The following is a 27611-nucleotide window of genomic DNA, read 5'->3' as shown; positions in this document are numbered from 1 at the left end:
TCGGAGGTACATGAACATGTTCAAATCTCATTAAGAATAATGCTCAACGATGAATCTGTACGTGTGCAAGTATCACATCTACTGAGATTACAGTTGATTGAGTTGCTGGTCCAAGTCACGTTATTCCCCGACTAACTCCATGAGGCAGGTAGTTGACTAGTGAGTGTCCCTAAGCAAAGACTAATGCTGCACGTGCAAGGTACCGTTGACCCCGGGGCCAGTTGCCCTGGCCATTAAGCGCATAGACCACGGTGCACGGCTAAATAAATGGTGTATGGCTGGTGTGATAATTGTTACTGTGTAGGGTGTAGGTGGTGTACTGAAGTTGGCGGCGCTTGTTAGTTTGTTATGAGCGTAGTCTAATTTCTGGATAGTTGCGACGGCCTAATGCAGCCATTAGTGCGGTCCTGGATCCAACGTTCATTTCTCCGTGATAATGAACCATGACAGGGTTGTGTTTCATCTTAATTCTGGGCTGTGTGCGCTGATCAGCCAGTGGAAAGATCCGGTCGGTCTATCTTGTTTTTCGAGATGATATTCTTAGTACGCTTCATGTGGTCGGGGAAAGTGGTCATTTCCAGCCCTTGTCACAGACTCGATTGAGAGCTGTATGTAGTCGCATAAACAATGGTACTCTTCCGTGAGATGAATATGCCCCGTAGGCTCTATTATCGTGCTATCCAGAAAGTATAGGTGATAAATATGTACAAAGATAGAAAAATACATGAATGTGAGAAAATTCTGTAGAACTTCATTATATTTACCTCTCACCCATTTCCACAGGTGAGGAAGCCCACGCATCACCAGGCATACCCCTATACCCGGGTAGCTCAGCGGGCTTCGCATTCCTTGCAAATGGCGGATAGTATGCGTATGCAGCGACCGGCTGTTGACTGTTTACGGCGAGTCGTTTCCGCTGGTTGAAAAGGAATAGAGCCAGGATCAAAGCGATTATGCCCACTGCGCCCACCCCAACACCAATGCCAATTCCGGCTTTGGCGCCAGTGCTCAGGGTATTCCCAGAAGTTGAAGTATTGTCCTCTGCTGTTGATGGAACCGAAGTTAAAGTGGATGAGGAGGTGGACGCGGTCGCCGTTGACGTAGACGTGGCTGTTGCTGTGGCCGTGGCTGGATATTTTATCTCCCAGCCCACTATATCGATTGCCCCAACGGTCGAATCCGTTGTCAGTGTCGTTGTCGCTATTGACCATGCTGTGTGGTCATCTAACGGCGTTGATCCGTATGTCAAAGTCTGCCCGGAATAGACGCTTGACATGCACCTTCCAGTTACCTGCCCGACTGTTCCCTGCGATAGAAAGTAACCTCTGTTTGTGTACGGTCAGTATGTTGTTTGTAGAATTCGATGTAGACTCTCATAAAGCGAGTGCACTTACGATGGACAACACATCCATAGCGTGCTGTATTCATTCTTAATTGATGATGCGACCGTTGGCCACGATTCCGGGCCAGTGAACGGCCCAATCTCCATCTGTGTGTGATATTGACCTCCAACACCGAGCAGAGCTTGTTCCCACCAAGTCACCATCTGAGGTGGACAACATCGAGCATTGGTATCTATGTCAAGCATATATCCAGGGTCCCAGGCCATGAGACTAGGCCCGTCAAGACGAAATTTGCTTTCGCATCCCGAGGAAGCCGTCCATACTGAGGTGAGTGGCATGTATGATGTGACGGTACCACTACTATCCGTCTCAGGAGGATAGTTGGACTCTGTCGTGTCCATGCTGACACTCATCGTGGCGATTTATGGTGATATTTCGGGCCGGTACTCGTATTATCGCGTCGGAAGGTCTGTCAAACTCCGTTAGACAACCTGCTCATGCAGCCAGAGCGCGCTTGGAATTGATCGCACTGTTGTGAGGGGAGGAATGTCACGGCAGCCGTAATATACCGATCGCAAGTTTCAGACCCCTAAAGTCGTCGCAGAAGACCCAGTAGCAAAGGTCGGGGCACCATCCTCATATAGGCAGTGCTTTAAGCGCCCACCACCTTGCCGGGAGCGTCTTGGATCCATATTTACACCAAATGAGCCTAACGATGCAGCTACCAACCCGATCGACATTGCGAGGGGTACTCAATACTGATTGCCAATCGCTAAGCGCCATAGCCACAAAGAAGGCATGCACTACTATACCTTTTCAGCCGTTGGAGCTATGAGACGGTGACCTGTAGCAATCACATTCAGCGGCGCCAATCTAGCGTTGCTGCTAACGGTTAGTAGCCTTACCCCCGCCGACTCCAATGACATAGCCAATGGGGGAGCTGTGAACATGTCTGAGCTGTTAGATATGCTAGGAGTGGGGATGGCGGGCGCTGCTCGCAAATTGGAGCCATCCTGTAGCCGCCAGCACCTCCATGTGCGCGCCGCATTACCCCTGATCCGTGTATGGGTTCTGGGTAAGCTTTCGTTTTTCAGGGAGTGTTGTTAAACAACACACCTGGCATGGGTTCCGATCGGTTATCGAATCGTGACTCCAATACTTAACAACGGATTCCATGGCTTATAGCGACACTGATAGTCGAGGGAATAAGCGCCGACCGTATACAACAACCCCGAACGCTGGCGCTCGGCGCTATTTGCTCCCATCCCCTTCAAAAGCTTCGGCGTCTCTAGTTGGAATATTGGCATTAATAGTGGGCTGGTATTTCCACTTCTTGAGCCTAGATACGCCTCTAGGACCATCTCCTTCAGTGCACAACGACACCTATTGGGAATACCATAGAGAGGAGGTTCGAACGGCCTTCACCACTAGCTGGGATGCATATGCAAAGTATGCCTGGGGTAAGTGACGAACGGCATTGTATCAAACCTAAGTGATATAAAATCCAACTTTCGAGCAGGACAAGATCGTTTCCATCCATTGTCAAAAAGGGGCTCTCAAATGAGCCCCAATGGCTTGGGATGGATAATCGTAGACAGCCTGGATACGCTGATGATTATGAACCTCACAACTCGTCTTTTGGACGCTCGACAATGGCTTAGAAACGATTTGACCTATGATCAAGACCAAGACGTGAACACATTCGAAACCACAATACGTATGCTCGGGGGGCTGCTGTCCGCTCATTACCTATCCACTCAGCTTCCAGATGCTTCCTCCGGGCGGGACTCCGTTTACCTTTCCAAAGCAGTCGACTTAGCAGACAGACTGCTCGCAGCATATGACTCGGGGTCGGGCATTCCTTATGCCAGCGTCAACCTAGCAAAACGAGAAGGAATCCGCTCGCATGCTGATGGCGGTGCTTCATCTACGGCTGAGGCAGCTACCGTGCAGTTGGAGATGAAGTACCTATCCCATCTAAGAGGAGACAATGTGTATTGGCGTAAGGCCGAAAGGGTGATGGAGGTACTCGATAGCCACGGTGTGAAGGATGGTCTTGTCCCCATATTTGTGCATCCGGATACTGGGAGGTTCCGACATAAAACTGTCCGGCTCGGAAGTCGTGGCGATTCGTACTATGGTAAGTCCGCATGACCATTTCACGCGTTGAATACAGGCTCATATAGACACAGAATACTTGGTCAAGCAATACCTGCAAACCAACGAATCCATCTACAGGGAGATGTGGGAAGAGGCACTCACCGGGATTCAGAAGCATCTTCTTACATCAACCAAGCACTCCAATCTCCAATACATAGCAGAACTTCCAGGCGGCATTGGTAGTCGTCTTTCCCCGAAGATGGATCATCTCGTCTACTTTCTACCAGGATCAATCGCAATCGGGGCTACGGAAGGGGTGACTGAAGCCGAGGCCCGCAGAACTAGACACTGGAACGCTCCAAAAGAGAAGCAGATGCGTCTCGCAAGGGAGCTAACGAAGACATGCTGGGCGCAATACGCAGTCACAGACACAGGACTAGCACCGGAAATTGTATGGTTCGAGACAGAAGATTCCGACCTTGAGCCAATTTCCAATTCAAATGCGTCTCAGCCCCCAAGCAGAGACGACACGAACTCCTGGATTAAGGATATCAACATCCGACTAATAGATGCCGATAACTTGCAACGCCCAGAGACTGTCGAAAGCCTCTTCGTAATGTATCGTGTTACGAAAGACCCGATATATCGACAATGGGGATGGGAGATTTTCAAGGCATTCCAAACGCACACGCGGGTAAAGGACGGGGGAGGTTATACATCTCTTAGTGATGTCACGATAGTTCCTCCGAAGAGACGTGATAATATGGAGAGCTTTTGGCTGGTATGTTGAGGCGATTGTATACGATATGCGCATCAGAAGCTGACACCTTCCAGGCGGAAACCTTGAAATACCTCTATCTCCTCTTCTCACCGAGTGATTTTCTCCCATTGACTGACGTGGTGTTCAACACCGAAGCTCATGTGTTTCCACGTCTACATCAGGCAGAGTACAAGACTGGCTGGGCTAGAAGACCGAGGACGTGAGACTTGTAGCTTCCCATGGCATTGAGAGAGTGATTTTCATCAAGAGCGGGGTGCGAGCATGCACGTCTGAGCTTCAATTTAGGTATATCAGAGGACAGAACCATCGGAATATATATCCACTTGTCACATGTATGCTATGGCAGCAATCGGTGTAGAAGAAATAATCGTCCTTTCTTCGTCCGCGTTCAACAAGCGTTTCCGACGTAAAGGGTCAATGCCTGGCATTCTTGAATCGTAATTGGCCAAAACCACCCAAGATCCCAAAGGTATCACACGTTACATATGGATGCAGAATCCGCGTTCAAATTTCTGCCGATACATCGGCAGACTAGACCAGCGCCGCCCACAACCCGAAAGAACAAGCTCAATACAAGATAAGACCATACCGTATTGCCGAGCTCAACTCAAATGGCATCTTTAGCATATGTAACAAACACCGTTCCAATACCTCTCTTTCGCTAGATGACTTGAGCATGTAGCGCTTCGCATACATGGCAAGAAAGGTGCGAAGATTGTTGGTATCTCCCGACGGGACCATCATATAGCCGGCAACCTCATGCGACAGATTCAGTGCATCTCCGGGAAGGTATACGTCGCTCATGCGCGATATGGCCCGTCCAAATCGGGGAACGAATAGATGAAGCATCGATTTGAGATACTCATAGTCCTGGAAGGAGGCTTGCTCCACACCGGTTCGGCCGAGGATTAGTAGGGTGCTGAAGCGGGGCATTAGAGAGGAGAAACCATGGTTATATTTGACAGCAAGCAGAACTTAGATAGAGGAGAAAAGGAATTAGGTACACATACACATAAGATACATTCTCGCTGCTTGGGGTATCTGCATGGTCACTGTATTTGATCAGTTGTTCTCGTTCCGACGGAGATGTCAAGGTGGGGGGAAAAAGCCTACCGTGGAATTTCGGCGAATAGTAATGTAGGGATAGAAACATTCATCAACATCTTTTCTACAAAGAGCTGCTTTGGTATGTACGCATCGTCCTTCCCATTGACGGATTTCAGGGTGCGATCAATGAACTGATACTGTGAGGTGGGTTGATCTGGGCTGTCGTCGAAAATGCTAGTAAGAAGTCAGTATATAGGCCGACAGGGGCGCATTATCGGGATAAGGTTTGCTTTGCTTTGCTTACATCTCTCCGTGTGTATTCTGTACTAGCACTTTGGCCTCCACCGAGAAATTGTCAGGAGGGGGTAGTTGGGAATGACCTCCATGAAGAAATAAATATCGCATGGAGCCCTTCCCACCCGATGCGTACAGCGCATCGTCCGAGCAACACATATCAGGCATTATGGAAGTCGTAACGCTCAAAAATATGGGTGAATTGGACAGTCGGACAGGTGCAGGTACCTGTTTCGTGGTCACCGTATCGTTCGCGGCATTCCCATGCGGAAGTGTGATGATCACGGGTATTTCGAAGAGCTGACAAACAGATACACACGTGGCCCCATCCCACTATTCTATTTATATCATAATGAGGAGAATGTCCCGATAGTACTAGACATCATAGTTAGCTCAATTATTCTTCTCGACTGGGGAGCACGGTTCACCGCAGGCTCGGAAGCTCGGAAGGCTCGGGGCGTCGCCACAAAAGGATTGAATCGCCTCCTTTAATGTCAACTCACTCTGCGTTGGTCTGTAACTTCTATCGTAACCCCATCCAACTGAGTATCAAAATCTCCACCCCGGACTCATCTAGTGGGTCTGGTCACTAGCTGGCTATTCTAGAATGCGCTACTGGCCCGCAATGGATGTTCACACTCTGTCAGAAACAAGAATCAAGCCACAAATCAGAATACACAGAAGTCACAAGGATTTCTTATCAACATAGTTGAGACCTGCTCAAAACCAGGGGACCAGCAACATATCAGTTCTTGATTTTAACTTCGTCATAATATGCGTATGGGAAAAAATGGTGGCTGTCAAGCCAAACCACTTCATGTCGGAACAAATAGTGGAGAGAAGAAGTTCTTCATATCATGTTTCCGGGACCAGACATACCAGCTCAGATGGCCGTCGTGCCAAAGCCAGTCAGCCAGAACTGCCTGCAGGAACAGTGCAGCGCTTGCTACACTATTGCCCTGTGACGACTTCTTGTGATTAATCGCGTAGTCGCACACCTTCGTGATAACAACAGTAGGGAATGCATTCGAGTCCCGCTGGCTTTTGCCCAAGTTCAGTCATGCTATATCTCTGCGGGTATGAGAATAGGGGCTCACAGGTTGGCTTAGTGTGAAATCAGACCCGCGTGGCCTGAAGGGCCTTGGCATGATGTTAGCCTCGCAGGGGTGTCAGTCATCACCTTCCTTCAAGATGTAGTAACCGCACTCCGTCGGCAAACGCCCAAGTGGACGTGCCTGCGTTTTCATTGTAAGTCATTCTTACTGTTATCATGTGATGACCGGTGTTTACTGCTCAGCTGTCAATGAGAGCGTGGGCGTTGAACGAAGCTGAACCACTGACAACGTAACCTCGGACACGCTATGAGCTTAGACCCGAGTTGATAACCTTTAGTCAAGACTACTAACGCAGGCTTTCCCGCTTTGAATATATAATCCCACAAGTGTCGCTTACGATTACCACATCCACTTTTTATTCACTTGCTCGCCACATATCCTTGCAAATGAGGCGCAGCTTCCGCCTCAGCTGCTCGAAGAACATCCTGAACATGAGGGGTACAGTGCCCACTACCCAGTATACATCTGTACCTGGGTCGCACCCACCGAGTTCAAACTTTTATACCTCTTTTGAATACTTTCCACCACTGTCACCCACATGGCCCTGCACTTAGAGCCCAACGGTCTCTACCTCCTCCTAGCAGATCGAGAGTCCAGCTCGACATTCCACTGGGGTCTCTGTCTTGCCAAATCCCCGACCGATGGCACCATTTTTAATATCATCAACTTCCCCAATCGAAACGTTTACAGCTATGAGATCAAGTCGGACCAAAAGGTCATCAGTTCCAGGCGATACCTTCTGGCGCTGAAGGTGGGAGATCTGCACCCCGCACTGCACGGCCCGTTGGAGACCCGCTTGTCGCAGATCCCCATCCAGTACTCGACGCGCTTTCATGAAGCCATGACTTGTCGTGTTTGGGTGAAAGAGGCCCTCTTCGCATTGGATGACGAGGGCTACATTAAGCTTGTTGAAAACATCAATGGCATTGAAGCGGAGGCTAGGTTTGCTGCGATGTTGAATAAAGCCAATGGGAAAAGAACTGTGGGCAAAAGTCGTGGATATGTCTTGTGATGCTGGAGTAGGAAATTAATGGTTGGTGATTAAGTGTTGATATGTGGATCTTAGTGACTTGCTGATTGGTAGTGCTTGACAGTACTGTTCTTGGAAGCGATGTTTATGTCTTCTCTGCCTGATCTGACCTTAATACCCGGTCTCCTTGACTATTGCGACCTTTATTCTCCTCTCAGCCGGAATAGAGGGGATAAAAGCCCGTGATAACTCGTGGTACTGAACCACTGAGTAGAGCGAAGTCCTCAAGTAAATGAGGGTATAGTAATCGACAAGTCATGCAGAGAGAGGGTGTGGGTGGTCTCGTGATCAAAGAGTCGGCCAGTTTCCCCGCATTGGAACCGGCTTTTCTCCATCCTGCTACGTTTTGAATTGTTAAACCAACTCATCCTATATCATCCCATCACATAATAGATCCTCAGGCGCTCCTTGTCTTGAAAGTGCAACGACCTTGCATCATATTCACCTTTTCTGTGTTGTTATTCGCTGAAATATCGTGTTGACAACAGAGGATAAGGCTGAAACTTCGAAGCCGATCCAAGAGCCACTGGTGCAGATTTTAGTCCAAACCTTGCCCAGCCGGACCCTTCGGAAAATGCAACGCTCGCTGAATGAAAACATAACACGTCGAACTGTCCGGCATATGCCAGCACATCCGGATCTGCGAAATCATATTTCCGGCTCTCCTTCGGTGCAGCAACAGCCTTAGGTGCTCAGCCTTATAGCACGCATCAATTTTCCGTGACGAGAAAGTCTGACGAAAACGGGCTTGAAGGAAGAAGTTAGTAGATCAGGAAAGTCTCGGAATTACTTTGTACCCTGGCCTGAGAGAAACCTATCGCGAGTCTGATACACACAAGGCTTCCGCTGCAAAGGTCGTCGCGGAGGCAACTGTGTGCCTGTCCTAACTTGCCTATTGGTTAGTAACTCAACACCCGAATTCTAAGCACATACAGACTTTTTCTTTTTGTTCAAGATTGCAAGTCATATGTGATCGTGACCAGTTCTGATAACCTCATTACTAAAGTCGGGGCCTAAGCTAGCTTAATTTAATACCTTAGAGAGTGAATCCCAATTTCGCCGCTCATTCATTTCGTGTGGTGAGCTACAGGGCTTTCGAGACCGCATCGCTGAACTGCATGAAGGCTTGGATGTCTACTGTGTAACGCATCGTTTCCCTCAAAGTCTATGCCTCCTTGCTTGGACGCCTTTCAAAGCATATCATGTGTGCCCACAACATACTTTCGATCAGCCTCACTACTACCTAACTCTCAGCTCAGCCGACATACACAGTTCGTGTATGTCATCGAAGGATGTCCGTTTGAACAATTACTGATTCCAGTTTAGTAATGCCTAATTTGTTTTCTATGTTGCGGTATCGTCAAGCTAAGCCCTTCTGAGAACAATGTAGGATATGTAATTCTTACAGCTATGAAAACGTGGCTCATTTGGCACAAGTACGAGGTTATGTCTCATGTGTCCTGTAGACATGGACAGATCGAGTCACTAATCGGAGTTTGCGGGGCACCACGCGGCTCGTATAGTGCCGATCGGGCTTGATCTGAGTCAGACACGATCTGAACCCAAATTATCCAACTAATGAATGCCTTGAACATGTCTCGCTCTCGAACCAGTCACTTCCCGCTACGAGTGTCGTGGTGGGTTCAATAGTCACGGGTGGCTTGCCTGACAGCGGCGATCTTTCCGTGGCACCCGGTCCTATGACATCGATGCATCAGACCTGTAGATGCCTATTTTTGGTATACCCAATTCGGAAACCACGAACACATCTAGACGGAGGACATCATATGGATCAAGCGGTGTGGGATTCTATTGAGCGAGCAGGAGCGACTGAAAACATATAAATGCCTTCGTCTCTCCAGGTCACTTGAGAAACAACACAACCCTCTAACCAGCATCTTCTCAACTTCACATTGACAAGAAGCCTCTTCGAAAACATCTCATACCAATTCTAACAAAGCATTCTATCAAAATGAAGACCTCTTTCATCACCGCGGCTTGCTCTACCTTCGCTGCTCTGTCCAGCGCCGCTCCCACTGATAGCTCAACCTTCGAAGTCGCCATCACCTTCTGGGGCGCCGACGGTTCCTCGTTCTCTCAAAGCTTCCCAGCTGATGATACGACTCATGCAATCAGTATGTCTTTGGCTTTTTTACTATTCCTCCTGGCCTTGAAAGACCTGTATCTAATATTTTTCATCAACAGCCAACCCACTGTCAATTACCAAGATTTCCTCTGTCGGAGGCGGATTCTGCTCTTTCCAGGGAGTTGATGGCAGCAGCACTGTGGTGGCTGGTGAAGTGACTGTGCCTGTCAGCCCACCACAGACCCAGGTATCTGGAACCTGCGATATTCTGTGAACGACGAGAAAAAGCTTCCTATTGAGACACGGGAATGATTGTGACGATGACGTGCTCATGTCGGTCTGGGGATCGTTACGACCAGAGGACACCGATGAATCAATGACTCTATGTGATTAGCTCGACAGTATATGTTGGTTCTGCATTGGCTTAAAGTTTTGTTCGTATTGGTGTAATTAGCAAGTGATGACCTGGAAATCTTCCAGCGCCCGCATGAATTCGACACTTGTTTTTTGATACACTTTAGGCTCGTTTTGTTCCTCATACTTCGTCTTGTTCGCTCTTTTCAGTTCCTGTCCAAAACAAGTTTATTGTGCAATGCAATGTAGTGGGTAACAATGCCACTGTGCAATAAGTAAGACAATATCTTATAGTAGGTTGATCGGTTTTCTCCAGATCCACCTTACCATTGCCCAACTATTACAGTACGCCCTGATTAACAGCACCGGTTTGGCTAATGTCCATTTGACCAATGTGTAATGGATGTGTCTAGAGGATTATGGCTTCGGAGTTACTGACTTATATCCTATACCCGAGGAATGACATCATGGCACAGCGTAAGCCGTTGTCTCATACCAGATAGAATGTCCTACTATATATGTCCCAAGCACACAAGGTCATTAACTGAACAACCCACGATCGACTACTTCATGAGACCTCTTAATTCTCCGCGTAAACTATGGATACATCGTCGTTCGAATTCACTCTCCCACTTCATGGCAAGCTCGCCATTGTGACCGGCGCATCCCGCGGCATCGGAGCCAGCATCGCCTGGGAACTTGCACGTCGCGGTGCAAATGTAAGCCATCACAAATACACAACCCCTTCCCTACATCATACAAGATAAACTAAAACACCCCAGGTCTGCATGACCTACGTCTCCCCCACCAGCGCCCAATCCATAACCGACCTCGGCACCAAAATCACCCAACTCCCCCACAACCCCAAAACATGGACCATCCAAGCCGACCTCTCCACATCCACTGGTGCCTCAAATCTAATCTCCGAACTCAAATCCTATCCCACCACCCCAACTCCCCTCAAAATAGACATCCTAGTCAACAACGCCGGCATCGAAATCGTCAATCCCCTCACCGAAATCACGATAGACGACTACAACAACGTCTTCAACCTCAACGTTCGCGGCACCATGCTCATGACCCAGGCCGTGCTACCGTATCTCCCACCCGAGGGTCACGGCCGGATTATCAACTTGAGTTCGGTTGGGGCAAGGTATGGTTTCAAGGGGATAAGTCTGTATATTGCGTCCAAGGCGGCGATTGAGGGGTTCACGCGCGCTTGGGCGGCCGCGTTGGGTGGGAATGGGACGACGGTTAATGCTGTTGCGCCGGGGCCGGTGCCAAGTGATTTGCTGAGTAGAATTCCGAAAGAAATTGTGGAGGCACAGAAAGCTGGAACGCCGGTGGAGCAGAGGTTGGGAACGACGGGGGAGATTGGTAGTGTGGTGGCTTGGTTGGCGGGGAGGGATGCTTCGTGGGTTACTGGGCAGGTTGTTTCTGCGAGCGGGGGGTGGGCGATGTATTGATGGGATTTGGGGCGTAAATGGGGTTGGTGGTGAGGCTGGGGATGTAGTATGCTGCTTGGGAGGAGATGATGTTGTGAAGTTGCAAGTATGGGTGGATGTAGTGCTGGGAGGCACATTTGCTATCCAATGTAATGTTCATCCACACCTGCCGAGATTGGCTATTTTCACGGCAGGTCACTTGCAGGACAGACTATAGGCGGGACACCTTTGTTGTAGCTAACTCCTCACAACCATCCTACTCAATCTCTCCTATGCTGAGTTGATTTACCCGTCAGTTTACATGAAAAAGAGAAAGGTCAACAGATAGAGAAGCAGAAAGTGCGTCTGTCCGATAGTTTGCATCGCCAATATCACCCGTCTACTGAGTGAACCTATACTTCCATTCTATCTCATCTCCTTATGGTAACACATCTCAGTATCAGGCGAGTTTGAATCCCAGGGCCCACGATACCTCTCCAATTCGATACGGAACTATCAAAGAACGATCAAAGCACCTCGAGAAGCTACAACACGATTTGGAGGCTGATTATCGCGAGTGACTCTGCACTCCCTCGTGTAACCATCTAAATGGATGATCCTAGCTGAAACTGTCGTTGGTGAGCCCAGGGTAAGACGAGTCCGATGCATTTCGTGTTGCAGCCAATTGTCGGAAGCCTGAAACGGCGGCACAACAAACTCGGAATTGCCGATAAGTGGGAATGGCAAGTCTTGAACTGCGAGAAATGAAGTGAACCGCCTTTCAATTGATGAAATTTGGTCAGCTACCCGCTATTTCCCTTGGTACTTTCACTCCTATTCGCTTATAACCCGAGGAGACATTTGTTGAGGTGCTGCCGATCCATCTTGTCTCTCTCATTGGTGCTATAGAAGATTCCGCGCCGATCTCGTTCGGCTGACAGCTTAGTTCATTTAAAGGTGGGACCCTCGTGCGCTAAATCGCCGCTCAGCATCCCCTGCCCCTCGATACAATCGACAATGGATCTATCTGCTTCTCTGTATCTATCATCCAAGAACCCCACACATTATCGACCTACAAACTTGAATGATTTTGATACATCCCCTTTATAGGACAAGTTTATTATCTGCCCCATGCTGAGGATATGACTGTGGTGACCCGTCCCCCTCGCGATCGTCATGGTTTTAAGATCGCCATTGTCTGTGCTCTTCCCCGAGAAGCAGATGCAGTGATCGCGCTTCTTGACCATCACTGGGAGGATACCGAAGAGGTTTACAGCAAAGCTCCTGGTGATCCCAATGCTTACACTACCGGTGTTATCGGCACACACAATGTTGTGGTCGCGCATATGCCGCATACGGGCAAGGTCAGTGCGACTGGGGCAGTTAGGGGTTTGCGCACTAGCTTTCCCAGTATTGATCTCACCTTGGTCGTAGGAATCTGTGGTGGCGTTCCATCGGATCCAAACCAGCAACGGGATATTTTCCTCGGAGACGTGATCTTCAGTCAAGGAGTGCTGGAGTTCGATTTTGGGCGACAGTATCCGAGTGGCTTAGAGCCGAAGCACACCGACGGTGAGGTTGGAGGTGGCGTACCTGCCTTGTCCATCCAGTCTATCTTGCGAAAACTGGAGACCGACCGCCATCTACAACACCTCGAGGAAGAAGCAAAAATTTGGCTACAGGCCTTGCAGCACCGACCAAATTACCAGTATCCTGGTCGTGAGTCGGACCAGCTCTTCCAATCATCATATCTTCATCGTCACCGTGAACCATCCACATGTGGCGAGTGCTCAGACGAAAATGTATGCGCTGATGCACTCAAGACTTCCTGCTGTGACTTGGGATGCGATGAGGATAACCTGGTGCGTAGGGAAAGGACTGTTATGTGTCCGCAAACACCAGATGGTTCAGAACGAACCGAAACAGGGCCGTGGCCAGCTATTCACGTGGGTCGCATGGGCTTCGGCCGTGCCGCCATGGAGTCTGGTAAGCAGCGTGACGAACTTGCTCAGCGCGAAGGCATCATCGGTTTGGAAATAGAAGGCGCCGGTACCTATACTAGTAGCTTCTTCCCCAGCTTGGTCATTAAGGGAGTCTGTGATTATGCAGATTCGCACCGAAATGAGGTTTGGCAGGATTACGCAGCAGCCACAGCAGCTGCGTGCACAAAGGCCTTTTTACAGCATTGGGCAACAGATGCTATGCGTACAAATGTCGAGTTTGGTGAAATCATGACCATGGTACATTCTGGGGGTCTCCTGCAGGATCAGGGCAAGCCAGCCGCCGCCGCTGCTGTGTTTCAGAAAGCTCTAGAGCGGATGCAAGAATCTCAGACCACAGGTTCTCCCATAGAGACTGATACCATCACGGGTTTGACAGAAGCCTTGGTCGCCCTGAACCGACATGCTGAAGCTGAGCCTCTCCTAGTTCAGTCTGTTAAGTCTTACATCCGACAAGTGGGTGACCAAGAGTCAACCGTCGCCACGATGAGGAATCTAGCCGAGTTTTACGAGAAATGGGATATGTGCCTGGCGGCGCAGCCTCTTCGGACAAAGGTCGCACAAATGAATCAACGTCAACTAGGCCGCGGGAGTGTACCCGCTTGTCTAAGCCAGTTCGAACTCGGATTGAACCTCATCCAGCAAGGACGGCATGCTGAAGCAAGGCCAAGCCTGTACACTAATCTCGAGTACCCTTTGGAGGCTGAGGATGTGAGCCACAAGGGCAACCTCGATCGCATGGTGAATATCGCAGGTAGACTTGCTGACTGCGGGATTGATCGGTGCGAATATCTTCACGTGGCAGAGCACATGGCGCGCGATGCGGTACGCCTAGTAAGACCACGAATCGAGACACTGCCGTATGTAGCTCTATCAGCCTTCCGGACGCTTGGCTTCGTGTACAGGCTGCTTGGGAAGGCTGCTGAGGCAGAAGAACAATATCTGGAGTCGCTGACCATTGTAAACGGGCGCAGTCAGATGGAATGGCTGGAATCAGACGTGATGGTCAGGTGCTCCTTGGTTTTACTTGAGCAGGGGCGATATTCTCCCGCCTTGAGCATGGCTTCTGAGGCACTGGGGAAGGTTCAGAGGCAGGCAGAGCCTCTTGGAGAAACCGTGGCACGCTGCCGTACAAATCTTGCTTTGGCCTATATGGAAATGGGGCAATATCGCTCGGCAGGATCGCTTGTAGTTGACATTATGAGCAAGGCGTATGAGGATGCCTGGGACGTTGAGAAGTCCACTGTTTCCTCTCTCCTCGGAATAGTATCCATCATTGAAGATGTTGCCACTGTATTGAGCAGAGCAGGATGTTGGCAACAATCCCAGCATATTTACGAAAAGACGCATTCAATCTTAGCTCAGTTGCTAGGGACGATGGACATGCGCACACTGCGGACCTCCTTGCGCCTCCGAGATACGCTTAGCTTACAGGGGAATTTTATGGATGCTTTGGTACTCAGCCTTGAGTGTAAAGACCGCTACTTGCAGCGAGTGCGACAGGATACCGTGCCCGAACGAATGATAATGGCTCAATTGGACATTGGGCTTGCTCGGGCATACGAGGGACTGGGGGACCACACGACGGCAGAAGCACTTGCAAGGCAGGCGTTGAAGACGATTACCGAGAGTACAGACGAGAATAGTCCAGAGTCACTCCGCGCAACCGCTATTCTGGGAAGTATACTTGTGTCACAGGGCGGCCCCAAGTTAATGAAGGGCAGTGCTATGCAACGTCGTGTTGTTGAGACATGGGCTACATTGACAGAAGAAAATTCTTTACCAGCACTGGAGGCCATAGAGGCAGTCGCTCGGACGTGTGAGATTCAAGGGGATAAGGAACAGCTTACGGTTTGGAGGGAAAGAGCCTCGTCGGTGAAAGAGACATTTGAGGAGAGTTTGAGCGAAGAGGAAGAGGACAGGATTGAGTATTTGGTTGGGCAGGTATTTGAAAAGTGGGCCGAGAATGGCGAGAAGGTTATCCAAGAGATCGATCGACGGAGGACGAAGGTATTCACGATGATGTTGCCGTAAATTTGATATGTAGCAGCTATCTTAGTTGTTCGATTTGGTTTGGTTATGCACGAAAATTATATTCTTCACGACTTCTAAGTCGGTACACGCAATTACGGGGTGCTCAAAATAGCTATCTTCCATTTATTTAGATGTTCTCTCTGAGGTGACCATAGTAATATAACAATGTTGAGGTAAGGTACTAAAGGGGTCGGGATAGTGGCAATACTGGCGAAACTCCTGAAAAAATGTGATTATGGACTCATACTACCATTGAATATATACTACGTCGGATAGCATCAAATCGACTGCTGTGAAGATACCGAATGTACTTAATATCATTCTTTTCGTCCTCGGCCGCACTATTCTTGCTCAGGTCCTGAACTCTTTGTCAGGTCGCCAAGGTCGAGACAAAAAACCATTGGAGACTTGGAACTTGGATATTCATAGAATGCGCCATTTACCCTCCATTCTACTTCCCATCAGCATACATAAATCATTCTAACCAGATATCATTTTTGCATCAACAGAAAAGCCGGAAACCGATACAGCAAGGAATCACATGTATTCAAAGGCATTTGGAAAAGCTCGTGCACTATCTCCAAAGAAAGCTCATAGATTCCCGCGTAACGCCTGTTCCCTCTCAAAAGCTTCGAACAGACTCTTGAAGTTCCCAGCTCCAAAGCCATCAAAATTCTCTCTCTGAATGATTTCCATGAAGACAGTTGGACGGTCGCCCACGTGCTTCGTGAAGATCTGGAGAAGATATCCCCCTTCATCGAAGTCGATGAGGATATTGTATTTCTCCAGGAGGTTGATATCTTCGGCAAGTTTGACATTCTTCAAAGCTAGTCGCTCACGCATGTTGACGTAGTAGCTGCTGGGCATGGAAAGAAAGCTTACACCACGGCTTGCAAGGTTTTCAACGGCTTCAATGATGTTGTTGGTTCGAAAAGCAATATGCTGGCAGCCTGCGCCACCGTAGTAGTCCACGAATCTAGAAATAGTTATGATGGTTAGTCAGATTTCCTGGATATGTTTTGTTTCATAGACGAAGAAGGGGCTGTCTATCTGTTCAAATTTCTCTCTTAACGGCAACTCACTCTTCGATCTGAGATTTCTTCAAACCAGTGGCTGGCTCGTTCATCGGCATTTTGATCACATTGTTAGGCGATGCCACAACAACGGATCGCATGGCGGAATAGTCGGAACACATATCCTTGTCATCCACAGACCAGTAGCGGTGGAAGTTTAGGGCATCTTCGTAACTGAACGGATACGGTGATCAGCAGGCCATGTTGAAAGTATCAGAGTGCCACGAGACGGGAGACAAGGCGTTGAGGAAGGGGTGGTCGACTGCATATGCTTACTATTTGACAATTCCGTCAAGACCATTCCAGGGTTGGTTTCCGACACAGTGATCGATTTCAATAAGATCCACCTTTGGCAGTAACTCATTCAGAGCGTTCATATCATTAACTGAGCGGAAGCCGGGAAGGAAAACTCCTCGGTAATTTGATCTATTGATCAAGGTGTGAGCTGTATCGCCGTAAGTCTTAATGGTCGCACAGAGAACTTCCCCATCCTTGTCATCGGTAAGGATAGTTGGCTTCTAGATAGATGTAGCCCCGTTTTGAACAGCATGCTCCCACACGCCCCTGACATCGTCAACCTGGAAGGCGATGTCCTTAACTCCATCGCCGTGCTTGACCAAGTGTGCTTGGATCTCGGTCATCAGACTACGGTCCTTCTCGGAAACATCCTTGTCGGAGGGGATATTCTGCGGCCCAGTCACTGGAGCAGTCAGCATGAAGCGAGCGTTACCGTTGGCAACAACATAGGAAGTTGTCAGGTGCGATCCAGTTTCTGGTCCGCTGTATGCAATAACCCGAAAGCCAAAATGAGCGACAAAGTAGGTGGCAGCTTGGCGAGCATTGCCAAGATACCAGGAGATGTAGTCAAACCCGGTGTAGTTTGGATTGATGTTTTTAATCACCGCCAAGTTGGCCGGGATTTTGGATGAATCGCCGGTTACGCCGTTGTAACGCATGATGCCCAGATAGTGGGGAGTTTCAGAAGGCAGGTAAGCAAAAGTAAACTAAACTTGAAGATGAATGTGATCGAGCGATGCGACAGGAACGCTGAAGCTGAACGATGCCTTGGGATACTGGGTCGGAGACATTGTTCCTGGACCAAATTTATAAACCATCTCCAGAGGCCTATCGTGAGCTATCTCAGGATACAATCAAGATTCGGAGATTTTTGGCCATGTTACATCTCAGCTAATGGGTGGCGCAGCGTGCATGCATCATGCATTATGCACCATGCAAGCCTCTGGGAGGGGAAGGAGAAATGAGGATGGAGCAAACACCGGAACTTTCTTGATATTGTGTCATTACATGCTATTACACCAAGTTGAAATGGCGTTTGTTATATTACCACATTTTTTCCACGTATATGGTAGCATCAGGTGGCAAGCCTTGTTTTTTCTTTTTACCCTGATGCTTGTCTTGACACATATTTCCTCTCGATTGTATTTCAATTGAAAGATAAGGAACTCAACCGCCTATTGCTAGCTGGAAGGTAATTAGTGATATCTGGCAGGAAAGGGGCACTAGCACTACTCATACTCCCAGCGGCTCGCAAAAATTCGAAGAAGAGCACATGTCAACGGTGAACCCGGACCAATTATTGTGCTATAATACGCACTGTTGTTGCTATTGCCTACCTTCCTGCTTCCAAGCCAATTTCAAATCAAGAGCGTATCGCAACATAACCTCGTCAAAGGGCATACCAACTTCTCTCAATATGGCAGAGCTTAACGTTACTACTTCCTCTTCTCCCGCGCCCTTGGGGCAGCCTTCTGTCGCCCCAGCGGCGCCAGACTGGAAGGGTGAGAACTACCACGCCCGGAGGGCATTTATACTTTGGTTAACATCAGATATACGCATTATTCAGGCCTCTTTAGCCGGGAAAGCCAGCTGAGAAAGGTAAACCTACTTGAGACTTTATTCGCTGGACTCACGAGAAGCTAACGCTCCTGTGTAGAAGTCCGTTATGCAGGGAATGCACCAAATTCTCGATAAGTCGGGTAAGTAGTATACCGCTCATCTTGATCAACAAATGAATTGATGCCTGCTAGTGGTAGAAATACGATCACTTGGCCCTGGCGCACCGTCGACTGACTACTTCCCCTTCTATGGTATGGACTTCGAGGTTCCATTGTCCGAACCACCGAAGACCGCGGATGGCAAAATGGCTTCAAAGGCAACTGCGAAAATTCACGCTGGCAAGCATGACAGCAAGAATGGACATAGCATATACGATATTGCGATTGCATTACAATATGGTCAGGGTACTGGATCTACACAGCTCTTGGAGTTTCTCTCTGAGCATGTCAAGGTAGTATATACATACCCAGATTCGGCCTCCGTCTTCCAGTGTCTCCTGAGCTAATTAATCAATCTCGTTTTAAGATCATCCATGACCCGCCGTATAAGCACTGGAGATGCATCCTGACAGCTGGGAATACCTCTGCCTTTGATATCGTTCTCCGAATGTTTACAAAGCCAGGTGATTATCTTCTAGTGGAGGAGTACACCTACCCAACCGTCTACGAAACAGCTTTACCAATGGGCCTCAAATTTGCAGGCATTCGAATGGACGATTTTGGAATGGTTCCTGCCCATCTCGACGAAGTTCTCTCCAACTGGAGCGAAGACGCGGAAATGGGAAAGAAGCCGCGGCTCCTATACATTATTCCTTGCGGTCAAAATCCGTCGGGAGCGACCCAGCCTACTGACAGAAGACGAGACATCTACAAGGTCGCACAAAAGCACGACCTTCTCATATTGGAGGATGATCCCTACTACTACATTCAATTCCCACCGTATACATCCCCAACATCCGAGGAGAAACGAGATACCGACCTTTCGGCTATTCGACCAAACTCCGCAGAACTTGTTGACAGGACGCTTCTTCCTAGCTACCTCAACATCGATAATGATGGAAGGGTGCTCCGGATGGATTCTTTCTCCAAGATTATCGCGCCCGGAGCCAGAATGGGGTGGGTCACTGCGCCGGAACAAATAATCGAACGGTTCGTGCGCGCTCATGAAGTTTCCGTGCAGAATCCGAGCGGTTTCTCTCAGCTCGCCATATTCAAGCTTCTGCATGATTATTGGGGCCATTCTGGGTTCAAAAGATGGCTCAACCAGTTGCAAAGTGAGTATAGCAAGAGACGCAACATTATGTTAGATCTCTGCGAGCGACATCTGCCAGGCGAGATCACATCTTGGACTCCCCCACGCGCAGGATTCTTTGTGAGTATAATACTCCTCATACAGTACCTTTACTTTACACTAAGAGGCTTTGGTTTTAACTTGATACAATCTAGCTCTGGATATATGTTGATTGGGAAAAGCATCCCGATGCGTTGTCGAAGTCTGCTCGAGCGGTTGAACAGGAGATATATGACTGTGCTATCAACCACGGTACGCTGGTCATCCCTGGTAGTGCCTTTCTGCCTGAGAACAAAGTGGGTTGTATGGAGAAGGTTTTCTTCCGTATGACTTATGCAAGCGTTCCTCCAGATACAATGCAGGAGGCTATTCGAGGACTAGGAGCTGCACTACGTGAGGTCTTTCGGCTATAGTTGAGATTACACCGTCCTGCTTCATGCGGCTTCCTAGGTGCAAATCCCTCAGATGCATCCGATATGAAAGGAGAAATGACCATGCCACAATTCCTGAAACCTATACCAGAGACAATACCATAGGAGTTCATTTATTAATTGGGTCTTGTACGTTTATATGAATAGAATAGGAAGTTCAATGCGTATCTGAGTTTCTGTAGTGTATGACGGCATCAATTGAACAATTGCCCTTCTCGGGTTACTCGTGTCTTACACCGTCTTCTGCTCTAGTGCATTGTTCTCGCTGAACATTTCGCTCGAGGGCGTTCAGGTTTGGCTACAAGCTATTTGATTGGTCGGTGGAGTTTGCGAATAGCACCGGTGAGAAATTACTACCTAGTAGGCACGCTTCACTCATAGGTGATTACGGTAATTACTGCATGTATTACAAGGGTTCCATTGATCACAAATCTCCCTTGTCCGACGGTCGTGCTGGTCGTGGCGTTTTAGCAGAAGCACCCCCCTGGCTGTGCTGCAGCAGAGGATAAGGGTAAAAAAAATCCATCAATCAAAACGTTGAGTGCGTGCACGCGGTTATGAAGAAGTATGATTTGTTTCCCAAGCATACTAACTTGTACAAGATTAATTATTTACGAGAATATTGGTTTCACACCATGTGTCACTAGTAGTAGTGAGCCATGTGATACGACCGTCCTTGATGCTGGTGGTTGTGAACAAGAGACTAGTGAAGTTTGCGTACTTACCTTTTACTCTATATCGTGTACGCCTTCTATTCGTTTGCCTCGGTCCTCACTCGAGTGATTTTCGGCGTAATTACTACTGGTAAGTATTATTACTGGCTTTGTTGATTATACATTTTTGGTAGTATAGTATATCTATTTATAGTTCATACTTTATATAATCAAGAAAATAAGGTACTTTACTTCAATATGAATTCTTATCGCACCGTTTCCAACAACAGAAAAGGTTACATCAAGATTACATGCTAATTACGTGATGATATGTCTCATTTCGATACTGTACCCGATAAAGCGCCGGTCAATTGATAAGTCCGAATACTGGTGCTAGCTGTAGCGCTACTGGAATGAGTCGTAGACTTTAGCACGGCTGGGTCTACAAAAGTACGCCAAGTTTGCTGGTTATGATAAGCTTTGTTGTGCCGCCCGTAACCGAGAGGGGCATCAGCCACCGTACTACTTTCCGATTAAGTTAGTGGTGCGGCCCTCCTCGGGCCGCAGATAATGGCTGACCCGTATGCAAGCATCCCGCGTCTCGTTTTCTTTATAGATAATGGGAGGGCCTAGAAGCGGTTCGGCGACTGCGAGGTGGGACTCCCCTTGAAGGATTCCGTTCCGGACTCCGACCCGGAGTCCGTGTAATGGCCTGCATTGAACCCTAGATTATATTGCAGCGAATACAAACTTGCGCTAAAGCGGTAGTCGCCGATCCGGAGGCCGCTCACTGTCCAGAGGTTCTGCGAGGGCTATAGCACATTTCTATTTGTGGCATCCAAGGCCGAGGTAAGTCACTTCACATAATTGTAGAACTTGTGAAATTGCAGGGTGGCCCATCTGCTTATCAGTAGAAGAACACCGATGAAGAACAGGGTTGAAGAAGATGGGTAGCTAAGCCCCATCTACGACCAATGTGCAAATTCACATATCGGTACAATACCAAAACAATAACTTGTCCTCATGGTCATTGTATGAAAACAGATTGTAGAATCTAATGGATACCATGGCCCGCCCAGCGGGTCCCGTAGGCCTCAGCATCCCTTAGTAGAAATCCCTTCCTTTTCCCACAATTTAGTATCTGCAGCATCGGAGATGCCAGCCGCGGCAGCCTGGGACAGGGAGAGGGGACCTACCCCAAAGCTCCGAAAGAAAGCGACGACTCCACCTCAGTCGCCACACTACAGTATGCCGCGTTATCCGATGGCGACAAAATCGGGTCAGTAGCCCTGAACAACCTCTATCAGTCTCCGCCCAGAAGTGTCATTGGGTTCAGATTTCCAAATTCAATGATGGCAAGCTAGGTGACGGAGGCGTCTTTTCCAGGGGCCGGGGTTTCCCCTGTCTCCATAGCCTTTCTTGGCTTGTTGACGCGTCATCAGTGTGTGTGTACTCCACCTCGGTTGCACTTTTGGAGATTCGGAGGTTTTCATGAGTAGGGATTACGCCCCTTGCTGTGTCGGGAATGGTAAACCCCCGGTCGAAGACTTGCTGGGGCAAGTGGCACACATAATCCGGCGGGGTCGATGGCAAGGGGACGGCTATTGCAATGCTTTCGTCTGACAACCTGTAATGTGTCTGTTTTTCTTTTCTTTTCTTTTTTTGGAGGAGTCTCTCAACATCATAGGAAGTTAAAGAGCCACTTCTCTTTCTGGCTCGGCAGACCATATTAATCACCTTGGGTATCTTTGGACCATCACTCAGAAGCTTCTCATTTTAGCTAGATCTTGAAGGGTATACAAAGAACGCAAAAGAATTTTAAACCATGGCCGAATGCTACGATATCGTTATTGTAGGCGCTGGCCCGGTAGGGCTCATGATGTCAGCATGCCTCTTGCGCTTGGGACCTTACAAAATCAAGCACATTGACCAACGGTCCGGGCCGACAGAGACTGGGCGCGCCAGTGGGATCCAGGGGCGGACTCTCGATGTGTTGCAAAATCTGGATCTCAAACGTGCCATCATGTCCTATAACCCAGGCCGAATCTACGAGGTTGCATTCTGGGATTCTTCTAAGGACGGGCCCGGAATTCGACGCACGGGAACGGCGAAGAGTTATCCTGACTACATCGATACCAGACATCCATTTTCTACTATTATCCACCAAGGCCTGATTGAAAAGGTATTCCTGGATGATCTAAGGGAACGAGGGGCTGAGGTCGAGAGGACGTGGACCATCGCAGGGTTTAGGAAAGACCCGTGCAGAGAATATTCCAACCACCCACTGGTAGTGGATCTCGTCAGCGCTGACGGTACAAGGCGATTGACTGTACGAACGAAATACTTGTTCGGTGCAGATGGAGCACGAAGCCGAGTGAGAGATCTTCTTGGGGTGCCGATGTTGTCGAAAGATCCAACAATCCATGTATGGAGTGTCATTGATGGGGTGGTAAAAAGCGACTTCCCAGATATTCAGGTACATATTCTCCTTTATATCACCGAAACTTGAAATTAATGGCTAATAATCCTACTACTCAGATTAAATGTACCGTCCATTCGCCCAAAGGGTCAGCTATGATAATTCCTCACGGAAACAACCGAGTTCGTATTTATGCTCAGATCTATCCCAAAGATGGAGAGGAACCTCTCGCATTTGCGACTGTGCCCAAGATCCAGCAGGTGGCCAATGAAATTCTTGCTCCATATAAAGTGGAGTGGGAAAAAGTGGAGTGGCACTCTGCATACCGAATTGGACAAGGACTCGCTGCAAAATATTCGCTCGATGAGCGAGTCTTTATTGGCGGAGACGCATGCCATACCCACAGTGTAAGTATTTGATAGACGCCTAGACGCTAGAAGTAATATTTAAACTAACAGCCTCATCTCCTACAGCCCAAAGCCGGTCAGGGTATGAACTATGGTTTCCTAGATGCACACAATCTTGCGTGGAAACTGCACCTAGTTGAAGCTGGCTTTCTCCGCCGCTCCCTTCTGAAAACATACGAAGGGGAAAGGAAGCTCGCAGCAGCAAAGCTGATTGAGTTCGATGCGACATACGCAAACTTGTTTAGTTCTCATCGGCCCATTAGCGGTAATAGTTCTGCTCCGAGCTCGGAATTTGTCCAGGTATTCAAGCAGAACTCGCTCTTGACGAGTGGTTACGGTGTCGAATATCCCGCCAACAGCCTGACCTGGGCTTCAACAATTTGCTCGACCGACACAACAACCCTACGTCCGGGTCGCAGCTTACCTACCGCAACCGTAACAAGAGTTATTGATGCCCATCCAGTCTACCTGGAACAGGAAATCCCTTTCAACGGTAGCTATCGGATTTACATATTTGCGGGCAACCCCGTAACCACCTCGCAGGCGATGTTTGATCTCGCCGACCATTTGCAGGCCAAGGGTAGCATTTTCCACCGATACCAGCGGAAGGACATCGATACCTCTTACGAGGGGAGACACAATCCCCACTCCCCATTTTTCACCTTTTCGATTGTCTTTCATGCACCACGATCAACAATTGAGATCCAGGAGAGACTTCCGTACTATTTCGCCTGCTATAGACACCACGTTTATGCGGATGATCGTGAATCGTCGCGGGTAGCTGAGATTGCAGAGAGTAACGCTCACCGCAAGATGGGCTTCGATGCGGACAGGGGTGGTATAGTCGTCGTACGCCCCGATGGGTATGTTGGGTGTATCTTAGAGCTCACTGATGGACGAGCGAGTGCTTCAGCTCTGAACGATTATTTTGAGGCATTCGTGCCACCAACGGAACATGGTGCCGTGGCGCCAAGGCTATAAAACTACGCCATAGGTGGTGTGAGAAATTGAGGTGGTGGGAGCGCTCAATGAGCAGGATATTGAAAGATTAGATAGCACTATTAAGGCCTTCATGAGCACATTTCCATCTAGGAGATCTCCTTCAGTCTGGATTATGTAATAAAAAACAAATCAAAGAGAAAAAAAAAAGTTACACGAGGGCACGCCTAGAGTAAAACTATTGGCTCCCAGGAAAATGAGGAAAGGAAAAGGCGAAACCAAAGAGGAGGTATAACAATACAGTCGAGAGATTATAATTGCATTCCCGATTTGTATGTAGCCAGTTCTGCGAAGTAACATTCCAAAATCTCCCTATGGTTGATCCATGTGTAAAACTAGACGGATATCATAAGAGGCTGATCCTCACACCAATCTTCAGACGTCCGGCGGCCCTTTCCGGCCCACATTACCAATCTTCCGCAACCCGATTAGGCTAACCACTAGACTGGCGAAATTCATTGCAAACAGGAACCAGAAGGATGCCCGGTAGCCCACCATCAAGGCTCCCGGACTATCATTGTCTGATGTGGAATCCTTCTCAGTGACACTGTTAGCAATTAATGCAACCAGTGCCAGTCCAATAGTCCTGCCGAATTGTGATACTGTGTTAAAGACACCTGCTGCAAGGCCTTGAGTCTCAGCAGGAAACATGCCAGCAATAATAAGTGACGACACAGTGAATAGCACATCAGCTGCAATTGGATTGAGACACATGGCAAAGAATGCACAGCGCCAGTATATCCATGTTGGGTCAATTAGAGCTAATAACAGGGGTGAAAGTGATGAGAGAATCGTAGCCCCATTGATCAGAGTGTCTGCGCGTACCCGATGTAGGAATATACCTGTAGTAGGGCTGGTGAGTAAGCTTATCATCTTGCGAGTGCTGAGCGTAGATTCATACCAGTAGCAAGACTAGTAAGTAGGCCCATGACAGTAACAGGAATAAACCGCACTGATGTTGCAAGTACAGACAGCTGTTGTACATCTTGAAAGAAGAAATTAACCATCTGTTCAAAGGCATTGAAAGCACCCCAGATCATAAAAACATTTATACAAATGCATGTAAATCCGACCTTCTTCCATAATGAATTCTTGATTAAAGTGGGTCTGGAATGCTTTTCCTGTCGATTTTGCCAGAAGATAAAGAAGGTTATTAGGCCACCAAATAGGCAAAGGAATATAATCGTAGTAGCATCATGGATCTTGGATACGTCATCAGTTATGACCCTATAGAAACAAGAAAATAATGTCAGCATACATTCATATTAGTTTGGGTCTTATACGTACGCCAGGGCATAAGATAGTAGAGCCAACGCAGCACTGGCAGCCAGAGCTCCGACCCAGTCAATGCCGAAGATAAGACGACGCCATATGATACCTTCTTGCTTGATTTTTCCAGGTAGCTGTTGAGTTGATAAAAGAAGCACCGGGCTATTAGCTATGGCAGCACTGTAAAAGCCCCAGCGCCATCCTACAGTATCTGCAAATACACCCCCAAGAAGAAGCCCAACTCCAAATCCAATAGGCTGACCGGAGCCCATCAACGCAAGCGCAATATTCCGGAATTTGCCAGAGGGAAAATGTTCAGTGATGATACTCATAGCAGAAGGCAAGCAAAAAGAAGCTGCAATTCCAGAGATGACCCGAAAAATAATAAGTTGAGTACCGCTGTGAGCAAGGCCACAAGCCATCGAAAAGACACTTTGTAAAAAGCAGCCAGTCAGAAAGGTTGGTTTATTACCCACTACATCAGAGACTGCTCCTGAAATAAGTAGTGTACATCCTGTACCAAGAGTGTACATTGACACTGGCCTATATGAATTCGGGATATGTCAGTCGTGCCTTTTATGCTAAACAGCAAGTTCTAGATAACAGACCATAATTTCATGCCCGGGCTGAGATGCAAATCTGAGGAGATCTGCGGAACAGAAACGGTAACCAGCCCACCTAAGTATGAACTTATGAAGGTGATACATGATATGCAAAATATCACCACAGCGGCGTTGTGTAGTTTGTCTTGGGCGGCAGTTAGAGCCACTTCATGATCGGAGGTTACCTGCTCTGAAATCAGGTGGCCTTCTCGGTGGTTCTCTTGCTTGGGTACGACGGAAAGCTCGTTCGCTTCTGATGCTGGCTCCATGACAGTAAAGAAAGTGTCGAATATCCTCGAGTAGAACTGAGGTAAAGGTGAAGCCGTGGGCTGAGCAAAATGGGACAGGTAAAGCTATGGAGAAGGGAAGATTGGAGTGGGGTGAGCGGGCAGCACCGTGGAGCATGGGTAACTAATGTGAGCTTTAGGGGTCTTACTCAACTCACATATTGCTTGACTTCGGGCCCGGTCTTCAAACTAACCAGAAAAGGGTAATATGTCCGAATAGCCCTACAGCACATTTTGGGGAATTGGAAGGTGGTATTCAGTACTAGGTTGCAAGGATCCGCAAATCTGGGCCTTAGGCCTTATCTCCTCAACACTCTCACTTCATTGGTCACCAGAGCCATGCTATCTAAGTACATGGTACTAGTACTAGGAGTAGCGGCTACGATGAGTTGATAAGTCCAGAATGAACTCTTTGCGCTAAGTACGCGGTAATACGGCTGCCTAAATTACGACCTTTGCTTGTCATGCACCTATATGCAGGAGAACCCTGTTGTTCTTGATGGTTGGCTCTTGGAAAAGCTAGCCACTTGGCTCGGAGGACTTGGCCGTAATGCGTGACACTAATTTAGTAGATGCCCTGACCCTTGTTCACTGTCCCTGCGTAACTTCTTGAGGTATCCTGTCGGGTAATGAAGGAATTTGGAAATGCACCAGTACTGGAACATGCACTCGGATTTTAGTGATAGACGAACGGCCGGCAACCACTGCTGCATGGG

At 48.3% G+C, this 27611-nt stretch overlaps 11 protein-coding genes across 11 annotated transcripts; 7 read left to right on the top strand and 4 right to left on the bottom strand.

Moving 5' to 3' along the window:
• Positions 1-636: 636 nt before the first annotated feature.
• BO85DRAFT_444456 (uncharacterized protein) lies at positions 637-2097 on the bottom strand. The gene is made up of 2 exons (XM_025659018.1): positions 1395-2097; positions 637-1325 (listed from the first exon to the last, which is right to left on the bottom strand). The coding sequence occupies exons 1-2, from the start codon at positions 1754-1756 to the stop codon at positions 761-763; spliced, it is 927 nt and encodes a 308-aa protein (XP_025521031.1). The 5' UTR covers positions 1757-2097; the 3' UTR covers positions 637-760.
• Positions 2098-2449: 352 nt separating this feature from the next.
• On the top strand, positions 2450-4567 carry BO85DRAFT_410752 (glycoside hydrolase family 47 protein). Its single transcript, XM_025657492.1, has 4 exons — positions 2450-2803; positions 2863-3483; positions 3536-4224; positions 4278-4567. The coding sequence occupies exons 1-4, from the start codon at positions 2518-2520 to the stop codon at positions 4425-4427; spliced, it is 1746 nt and encodes a 581-aa protein (XP_025521030.1). The 5' UTR covers positions 2450-2517; the 3' UTR covers positions 4428-4567.
• Positions 4513-6138, bottom strand: BO85DRAFT_18245 (uncharacterized protein). Its single transcript, XM_025654355.1, has 5 exons — positions 6069-6138; positions 5576-5940; positions 5338-5505; positions 5235-5276; positions 4513-5143 (listed from the first exon to the last, which is right to left on the bottom strand). Exons 2-5 carry the CDS (start codon positions 5731-5733, stop codon positions 4792-4794), a joined length of 720 nt encoding a protein of 239 aa, XP_025521029.1. The 5' UTR covers positions 5734-5940; positions 6069-6138; the 3' UTR covers positions 4513-4791.
• Positions 6139-7076: 938 nt separating this feature from the next.
• Positions 7077-7870, top strand: BO85DRAFT_444453 (uncharacterized protein). Its single transcript, XM_025659017.1, has one exon. It carries the CDS (start codon positions 7219-7221, stop codon positions 7690-7692), a length of 474 nt encoding a protein of 157 aa, XP_025521028.1. The 5' UTR covers positions 7077-7218; the 3' UTR covers positions 7693-7870.
• Positions 7871-9359: 1489 nt separating this feature from the next.
• Positions 9360-10098, top strand: BO85DRAFT_18252 (uncharacterized protein). The gene is made up of 2 exons (XM_025654358.1): positions 9360-9845; positions 9916-10098. Exons 1-2 carry the CDS (start codon positions 9683-9685, stop codon positions 10068-10070), a joined length of 318 nt encoding a protein of 105 aa, XP_025521027.1. The 5' UTR covers positions 9360-9682; the 3' UTR covers positions 10071-10098.
• A 651-nt stretch (positions 10099-10749) lies between these two features.
• Positions 10750-11616, top strand: BO85DRAFT_465047 (SDR family NAD(P)-dependent oxidoreductase; the record flags this gene model as incomplete). Its single annotated transcript, XM_025662022.1, has 2 exons — positions 10750-10869; positions 10933-11616. 2 exons carry the CDS (start codon positions 10750-10752, stop codon positions 11614-11616), a joined length of 804 nt encoding a protein of 267 aa, XP_025521026.1.
• Positions 11617-12583: 967 nt separating this feature from the next.
• On the top strand, positions 12584-15691 carry BO85DRAFT_494771 (purine and uridine phosphorylase). Its single transcript, XM_025663875.1, has one exon. It carries the CDS (start codon positions 12717-12719, stop codon positions 15606-15608), a length of 2892 nt encoding a protein of 963 aa, XP_025521025.1. The 5' UTR covers positions 12584-12716; the 3' UTR covers positions 15609-15691.
• Positions 15692-15824: 133 nt separating this feature from the next.
• Positions 15825-17637, bottom strand: BO85DRAFT_494767 (4-hydroxyphenylpyruvate dioxygenase family protein; the record flags this gene model as incomplete). Its single annotated transcript, XM_025663874.1, has 4 exons — positions 15825-16584; positions 16691-16855; positions 16958-17196; positions 17227-17637. 4 exons carry the CDS (start codon positions 17635-17637, stop codon positions 16200-16202), a joined length of 1200 nt encoding a protein of 399 aa, XP_025521024.1. The 3' UTR covers positions 15825-16199.
• Positions 17638-18309: 672 nt separating this feature from the next.
• BO85DRAFT_387096 (aminotransferase-like domain-containing protein) lies at positions 18310-20425 on the top strand. The gene is made up of 6 exons (XM_025656655.1): positions 18310-18480; positions 18546-18577; positions 18636-18678; positions 18730-18989; positions 19064-19909; positions 19984-20425. Exons 1-6 carry the CDS (start codon positions 18396-18398, stop codon positions 20239-20241), a joined length of 1524 nt encoding a protein of 507 aa, XP_025521023.1. The 5' UTR covers positions 18310-18395; the 3' UTR covers positions 20242-20425.
• A 2312-nt stretch (positions 20426-22737) lies between these two features.
• BO85DRAFT_494759 (phenol 2-monooxygenase) lies at positions 22738-25052 on the top strand (the record flags this gene model as incomplete). The annotated part of the gene is made up of 3 exons (XM_025663873.1): positions 22738-23388; positions 23451-23738; positions 23790-25052. 3 exons carry the CDS (start codon positions 22738-22740, stop codon positions 24717-24719), a joined length of 1869 nt encoding a protein of 622 aa, XP_025521022.1. The 3' UTR covers positions 24720-25052.
• BO85DRAFT_387089 (MFS general substrate transporter) lies at positions 24838-26978 on the bottom strand. Its single transcript, XM_025656654.1, has 4 exons — positions 26615-26978; positions 26025-26549; positions 25639-25964; positions 24838-25579 (listed from the first exon to the last, which is right to left on the bottom strand). Exons 1-4 carry the CDS (start codon positions 26875-26877, stop codon positions 25113-25115), a joined length of 1581 nt encoding a protein of 526 aa, XP_025521021.1. The 5' UTR covers positions 26878-26978; the 3' UTR covers positions 24838-25112.
• Between the last annotated feature and the right edge of the window lie 633 nt (positions 26979-27611).

The sequence above is a fragment of the Aspergillus piperis genome (genome assembly GCF_003184755.1).
Source record: "Aspergillus piperis CBS 112811 unplaced genomic scaffold BO85scaffold_1, whole genome shotgun sequence".
Classification (NCBI taxonomy): domain Eukaryota; kingdom Fungi; phylum Ascomycota; class Eurotiomycetes; order Eurotiales; family Aspergillaceae; genus Aspergillus; species Aspergillus piperis.
The sequence above is the reverse complement of the archived record's forward strand: the minus strand, read 5'-3'. Positions and strand labels throughout refer to the sequence as shown.

Excerpts from the sequence above, each read along its gene's own strand:
- BO85DRAFT_444456 (XM_025659018.1), bottom strand. The coding sequence starts at position 1,756 with ATGAGTGTCAGCATGGACACGACAGAGTCCAACTATCCTCCTGAGACG. Across the intron at positions 1,326-1,394 it reads CTATGGATGTGTTGTCCATC|AGGTTACTTTCTATCGCAGG; the intron begins GTAAGTGCACTC and ends GTACACAAACAG.
- BO85DRAFT_410752 (XM_025657492.1), top strand. The coding sequence starts at position 2,518 with ATGGCTTATAGCGACACTGATAGTCGAGGGAATAAGCGCCGACCGTAT. Across the intron at positions 3,484-3,535 it reads TCGTGGCGATTCGTACTATG|AATACTTGGTCAAGCAATAC; the intron begins GTAAGTCCGCAT and ends ATATAGACACAG. Across the intron at positions 4,225-4,277 it reads ATATGGAGAGCTTTTGGCTG|GCGGAAACCTTGAAATACCT; the intron begins GTATGTTGAGGC and ends GACACCTTCCAG.
- BO85DRAFT_18245 (XM_025654355.1), bottom strand. The coding sequence starts at position 5,733 with ATGCCTGATATGTGTTGCTCGGACGATGCGCTGTACGCATCGGGTGGG. Across the intron at positions 5,506-5,575 it reads CAGAATACACACGGAGAGAT|CATTTTCGACGACAGCCCAG; the intron begins GTAAGCAAAGCA and ends ACTTCTTACTAG. Across the intron at positions 5,144-5,234 it reads AGCGAGAATGTATCTTATGT|CACCCTACTAATCCTCGGCC; the intron begins GTATGTGTACCT and ends GCCCCGCTTCAG.
- BO85DRAFT_444453 (XM_025659017.1), top strand. The coding sequence starts at position 7,219 with ATGGCCCTGCACTTAGAGCCCAACGGTCTCTACCTCCTCCTAGCAGAT.
- BO85DRAFT_18252 (XM_025654358.1), top strand. The coding sequence starts at position 9,683 with ATGAAGACCTCTTTCATCACCGCGGCTTGCTCTACCTTCGCTGCTCTG. Across the intron at positions 9,846-9,915 it reads TGATACGACTCATGCAATCA|CCAACCCACTGTCAATTACC; the intron begins GTATGTCTTTGG and ends TTTCATCAACAG.
- BO85DRAFT_494771 (XM_025663875.1), top strand. The coding sequence starts at position 12,717 with ATGACTGTGGTGACCCGTCCCCCTCGCGATCGTCATGGTTTTAAGATC.
- BO85DRAFT_387096 (XM_025656655.1), top strand. The coding sequence starts at position 18,396 with ATGGCAGAGCTTAACGTTACTACTTCCTCTTCTCCCGCGCCCTTGGGG. Across the intron at positions 18,578-18,635 it reads GGGAAAGCCAGCTGAGAAAG|AAGTCCGTTATGCAGGGAAT; the intron begins GTAAACCTACTT and ends GCTCCTGTGTAG. Across the intron at positions 18,990-19,063 it reads TTCTCTCTGAGCATGTCAAG|ATCATCCATGACCCGCCGTA; the intron begins GTAGTATATACA and ends TCTCGTTTTAAG.
- BO85DRAFT_387089 (XM_025656654.1), bottom strand. The coding sequence starts at position 26,877 with ATGGAGCCAGCATCAGAAGCGAACGAGCTTTCCGTCGTACCCAAGCAA. Across the intron at positions 25,965-26,024 it reads CTACTATCTTATGCCCTGGC|GGTCATAACTGATGACGTAT; the intron begins GTACGTATAAGA and ends TTGTTTCTATAG. Across the intron at positions 25,580-25,638 it reads ACTTACTAGTCTTGCTACTG|GTATATTCCTACATCGGGTA; the intron begins GTATGAATCTAC and ends GCCCTACTACAG.